The sequence below is a fragment of the Parasteatoda tepidariorum genome, chromosome 1, assembly GCF_043381705.1.
Source record: "Parasteatoda tepidariorum isolate YZ-2023 chromosome 1, CAS_Ptep_4.0, whole genome shotgun sequence".
NCBI lineage: Eukaryota > Metazoa > Arthropoda > Arachnida > Araneae > Theridiidae > Parasteatoda > Parasteatoda tepidariorum.
In genome coordinates, this window is record NC_092204.1 from 60501851 (window position 1) to 60507958 (window position 6108).

Sequence of the window (6108 nt, forward strand, 5' to 3'; positions counted from 1 at the left end):
CTCATGAAAAACAAGCGTCATTAGTGCAGGAAGGAAACAGTGGTTTCATGTGTGCTTCAGAAGTTAGAAATCTCAAAAATTGCCCCTTAATATTTCAGAAAAAATATTTAAAAATCAAAAAATTCATTAATTATCATCGATTTAATTTTTGCTTATTTAAAAACAAGCTAATAAATTAAATAATTATTCAGCAGACATTTAGCTCATTGAAATTCTTTTAAAAACAGTTTTTGAACTATTTACTACTAAATTATGAGAACTATTTTAATTATGCATTTTAATTTCGTCCTACTCTAGAGTTGGACGTCTGTGAGACGTCAATGATTCTGTATGAATAAAAAAAAAAATCTTTTTTTTTCCTTACACAAAGTGATGTAAGTCTTTATTATTTCAGTATTAACAAGTTGAACGCAAAACTATGGCAGAGACAAAATTTACTTATAATTGAGTTATAGCTAAAAAATTAACTAACAACCAAAATGAAGCTTTTCATATTTCTTTAGTTTCCTTCTCCCAGTTTTTGTTTTATTTTTATTTATTTATTTTAAGTTAAAACCGCAAAGCAGTATTCTGTAATAAATAAAATTAAGAATATCGATTTTTTGGTGGCTGTTGAGCAAAATAATTTTTACAAGTTACATTTAAAACGACGTAATTAACCAATTTGTGCTTAACGTCCTTTTGGGCCTATTTTTCAAAACAAGAAAGAAAAAAAAATAGTAACATATTTCATACTAAGTATATTTTGTTTTGCTTTTTATTTATTTATTTTATTTTTTGATGAGACTAGATAGTCCTGATAAGAGCATATAAGTAATATAAACTTTATACTTGTATCAGATTTCAAAGCACTAAGTTACAATTTTGATAAAAATAGGCTAAAGTGTTAATAGGAGAATACTTTTAATTCATTAACAATGCAGTTTATTAATTAAATTACAAATTCTGACTTTAATTACTTTTTTGTGTCCTTTATGTTATTCTTCTTTTTCCGTCGTATCTATACAGCTTAAAAATTAAAAAGTCTTTGATTAGAAATATATTTTAAAAACTTAATTTTAATTTCCTTATTTTCAGGACAGTGCTTAATCTTATTTTTGCTTTATATCTTGCAAGTTTTTCACATGATTTTTGATGTACTTATTTATTCTTCAATGGTTAGACGTTCATGAATCTAATTTATTTCAAGTGCATACGTTATATTAAAGGTGGCATTACAGAAAAATAAATGAGCCAAGTTTATAAAAAACTATTGATTAAATGTTTAAAAAAAAGAATGCAAATAAATTTGATTTATACAAATATATATTATATTAAAAAGCGACATTTCTGAATTTATATATATATATATATGTATAACACTATAATTGTAATCATACTTAAGTATATATTACGTAGTGAATCAGAATATCATAAAAATGAGCAAACTTTTAACATTATTGGTATTATTAATTCTTTCAATCTTTCAATTAAAGTTTGTTGAAATCTATTGAAAATTTAAATTAAAATCATTAAGAATAAAAATAATTTCTATATTTTCATAACATCCATTATAAATAAAAACTTTTAGAGGTAAGGAAACATTTTTTTTTCAACCCTGTATGCAACACGAACTAAATATGATTGGGAAGGACAAAAAATAAAGGGCTAGAAAATAGTCGCAAAAGTCATGCGAAACTTTTCATTTCTGTTCCAGTTTTATTTTTGTTATTTGTGCGAAGTAAATCTAAATGAAAGTAGGAATATTTATGCATATTTTCAAAATAAATATCAATATTTTGAATGGTGATCAATATCAATAAAACGGAATTATTTTCCAGTTGTATTAAAGCAGAGAAACTTTTCATGATTTGGCAAAAAAAATATAAGAAAATTTTAATATGAAAAAGAAAAGAAAAAAACTTGTAAAAAATTTTACAAGCTGAAATTTAAGTACTATTTACACAAACCGATATATTGAGTTACAGTATTTTTTTTTAAATCTAATACCTCAAAATTACATTTTCAAAAAAAAAGAAAGAAAAAAAAGGAATTATTTGATGAAATTTTCGTGTCATATTTAATGCACACAATAAAAGAAATGTCTACATTTATGCATGAGTAATACGATATATTACATATAAAATTATATCTATATATCGTAACTGAATGTAATTTTTCTACTAATTTATGAATAATTCTATAATTTAAGATGTATGGGTTTATTCACAAATAACGACATTTAAAAGAAAACGTAATCCAACGTGCTCTTTAGAAATAATATAATTTAACTAAACAATTTCAAATACGTTTTCATATATGTTAATCAAAACAATTAAGCAAATTTATTGTACACTTCATCCTGTAATTTTCAGTTTAATTGGTGTTGTAAAAAAGTTCTTACTGCTTTCAACCTTTATGCAACAGTTTATTCAAATAATTCAATGTACTTGTTTAGTAATTACAAATTAAATTGAAAATATTGTTTACTTTAACTTTTAAAATTCGGTTGTTTTCTGATTTGGACATTGGAAACAAAATAACATTGTACTTACCTCCCAATCGTCGCGCTGGGGGATTGTTTAAAAAAAGAGGGGAAAGAAGAAAAAAAACAGGGGGTAGATGTGTAAACAAAAGGTGCCCTGCCTCCTTTTCTGACAAAGTTTGTGAAAATCACATTTAGCCTATTTGCCAAAACCTCTCTCCACAATTCTTCTCACAAATACTCAACGTTCTATAAACACCACCATCTCCAAAAGACAAAGTCTCGACGCCATTGGTTAGAAGTGACTGAAATGGGCGTTGCCACAGGAGGAGTGAAGGCGTGGTTTCATCACTCGAGTGAAGAGAGTGATATCGGATTGGGGCATTGTGAGTGGTAGAGGCGTCTGAACAGTAGGCACTCGTATTTAATGTGTCGTTTGCGGTCGGGCACGAGTTATTTAAAAAGTTTTTTGTGGCAATCCGCTATGGTTCGTATTGAAGGGACAGCAGAAGCGATGGTTGTTCCGAGACGAACTTCCTTCTCCATCAGCAGCCTTATCAACGGCGGCGAGGACGACGATAATGTTCCGGCGACTGCCGCGGCGGTCGTCACTCCACCACCTCCCGCGGTCGAATGCCCCCGGGACTTCAGTAATCGGCGAAATAACATTGATGGAGCTTCCACACCTCCAGATTCCGATACGAAATCGGACGCGACTACCCCGATCACTTCTTCGCCTCCTTCTCCAAGCAAAGTTGCTCAAGACAAATCTAGCAACAAAGCAAAAAACTCATCCGATGACAAAAAATCTACCTTTGAAAAGCCACCGTTCAGTTATAATGCACTTATTATGATGGCCATCCGCCAAAGTCCAGAAAAGAGACTGACCCTAAACGGAATTTATGAGTTCATCATGAAAAACTTTCCTTATTATCGAGAAAATAAACAAGGTTGGCAAAATTCCATTAGACATAACTTAAGTCTTAACAAGTGTTTTGTCAAAGTTCCACGGCATTATGATGATCCAGGAAAAGGAAACTATTGGATGCTCGATCCAAGTTCAGACGACGTATTCATTGGTGGTACAACCGGTAAACTACGCAGGAGAACTACCGCAGCATCCAGAAGCAGACTTGCTGCTTTCAAACGGGCAGGAGCGCCCATGTTTCATGCAGGACTCAATCCAGCATTTCACCATCACGACAAATCAACTCTGGGCTGGTCCCTTGCTGGTTATGGTGGTTTTCACACGCCTGGTGGTCTCTTGTCTTTCAAATACCCATATTCTAGCTTAACAACGAATATGGCAGCTTTACAAAGTCCTAAGCCAACAGGCTTCAGTGTAGATAGACTAATAGGGGCAGAAACTGCCGCAAATCTTCATAATCCTTTGTGGTCAAGTCTGGGATGCCCTCCTGGCTGTTCTCCTCTAGGATTAGGTAGTCCTCAAGGTTATTCAGCTATGCCTGGTTGTGGGTACTTACTATCATCTCTAGTCGCTCCTGGACAAGCTCTTTATGATCTCCAAGCCCTAAGGACAGTTTCTGCAATGAATTGCCAAGCTGGACAGGCGAGGAATGCCAGTCAAAGTTCCACGACGTCCAGTTCTGAAAATTCCACGACGATCTACAAGCCCATACCAATTATGTCCAAACAAAGCTAGTGAAACATCTGCATTCCCATGTACATAACTATACTTTTTGTAGATATTTCATGTAAATATAATAACTGTTCCTCGGTGATGGACTTCCAAGGATTGACATTTGTAAAGAACCAGTGAAGTGAACTTTATGAACAAATTTTGTGTTCTAAAACTAGTGACAACTAAGTTGTGCCGAGCAAAGTAAATATTACTCCTTACCAGCTATAAGCAGGTAAACATTTCCTAATAGTATTAAAGTTATCTTTCGTAACGGTGCACAATGTGTAATATGAAGTAGTTTTATTATTTCATGACTACAATTGTTGGTTCCTATAAACATATCTCATAAAGATTTTATATACGAAAATTTTATTAATTACTTATGATAGTAATACTTACTTTTACTTCAGTTTAAGATTATCTTAATCTGAAGATGTTCCCGGTTAAATAATTTTGTTTATTTATAGTTATTTCATTAGAGCTTTAATTTTTTTTTTCATTGTAAATATTTTTTTTATTTTATCTAAGATCTTCATCTAATCATTATTGGAAAATATACATTAACTAACATTTCTTGAATCAATTTTAATAACTTGTTTAAATTGGCTCTAATGTCTTGTTTAAATAAATTATTTCTTCATTATTAAATATTATGAATTTTTTTTTTTGTAATTTTAATTTAAATGAAATTAGAAAAGTTAAAGGTTCTGAGCTTTATTTTAAAAAAGCGTAGTAATAATAATTATAAATAATTATTTAGATTTTAAGTTATCTAAAATTTCCTTTTTTTCTTTTCTTTTCTTTTTTTTTGGGCAGAATTATATAAAGTTTTTAAAATTGATTCCAAACACTTATTTAAGTTCTTATCTCTAAAAGCAAATTAGTAAAAATTGTTTTTTTTTTATTCTTCTTTTTTTTAAAAAAAAATTGAATTTATTCAAAACTTTAATTTGGTCCTTGTAAAAAAACTATAAAAAAAGTTCTTATATTATATTGTACTTCTTATAAAGTTTTAATATATTTTTAGAAAATATGCTAAAAACCATTTCTAAAGCAGCATAAATTATTTTTTTGCTTATTATGATATAATTTTATTTAGGAGTTATTGAATTATGTTAGTAATTAGTCAATTTTATTTAAAAGAATTGCTTTTTAGTTTAAATAATAGAGAAAAAAAAATTAAAATTTATTTCAATAGCTTGTTCAAAACTTTATCAATATAAGCACTAAATATTTAATTTTTATTGCTGAATATAACTGAAAATTTTAGCTCAATGCAACAATGCAGAATGTGCCATAACATCTCTAATCGGTACTTCCCTTCTTGATATTTTTGATGTTTAAAGTAGTGAAGTATCTTAAGTATCAGCAAATACGGTGCCTTTAAAAATTACATAAAGATATTTAATATAATTTTTTTTTTGGTAATTTAAAGATTAAATGTTTAATATAAATTTTTCTTATAATAATTCAAAACTTCGCAAAGTCTTTTTTTTACAATAAAGAGGTATTTATTTTCATGCATTTTCAATAGTATTTAGTAAATTATTTTTGATCTCATATTGGCATGGATTCTTTGTTTTGTGTTTTATTCATAGAAAATGATATTGGTTTCTAATCTATTTTAATGTGATAATTTATTTTTCTTTTACTAAAGCCTTTTATCATAATTTGTGAGAAGAAAAAAATATGATCTGTAAACAAAGTTGAGTGTCATAAAAGTAATATCCGCCAATTTTATCAATAAATAAAAGTATATTATAAATTGAAATTGTTTGTTTTTCTTTTATACTGTCTACTAATTTCATTACTAAAACTAAACCAGTTTTGCTTAAACTTTATAACAATTACGAATTTCATGCGTGTTTTAAATTATTTTTTTAATAATTTGTGTAATTTTCTAGCTGTTTCTTTTAAAGTAAGTTCTTTCTTTCTTTACATACTGCAATTGTTTATTTTCAACTAAATTTATTATATGCATAAAAATGGTAGCAGCAAATCT

The 6108-nt window shown here is 28.7% G+C and overlaps 1 protein-coding gene across 1 annotated transcript; it reads left to right on the forward strand.

Annotated features, from left to right (window-relative positions):
* Positions 1–2846: 2846 nt before the first annotated feature.
* On the forward strand, positions 2847–5877 carry LOC107454183 (forkhead box protein G1). The gene has a single exon (XM_016071280.3). It carries the CDS (start codon positions 2892–2894, stop codon positions 4125–4127), a length of 1236 nt encoding a protein of 411 aa, XP_015926766.1. The 5' UTR covers positions 2847–2891; the 3' UTR covers positions 4128–5877.
* Positions 5878–6108: the final 231 nt, after the last annotated feature.

Coding starts and splice junctions, on each gene's coding strand:
- LOC107454183 (XM_016071280.3), top strand. CDS start 2,892: ATGTGTCGTTTGCGGTCGGGCACGAGTTATTTAAAAAGTTTTTTGTGG.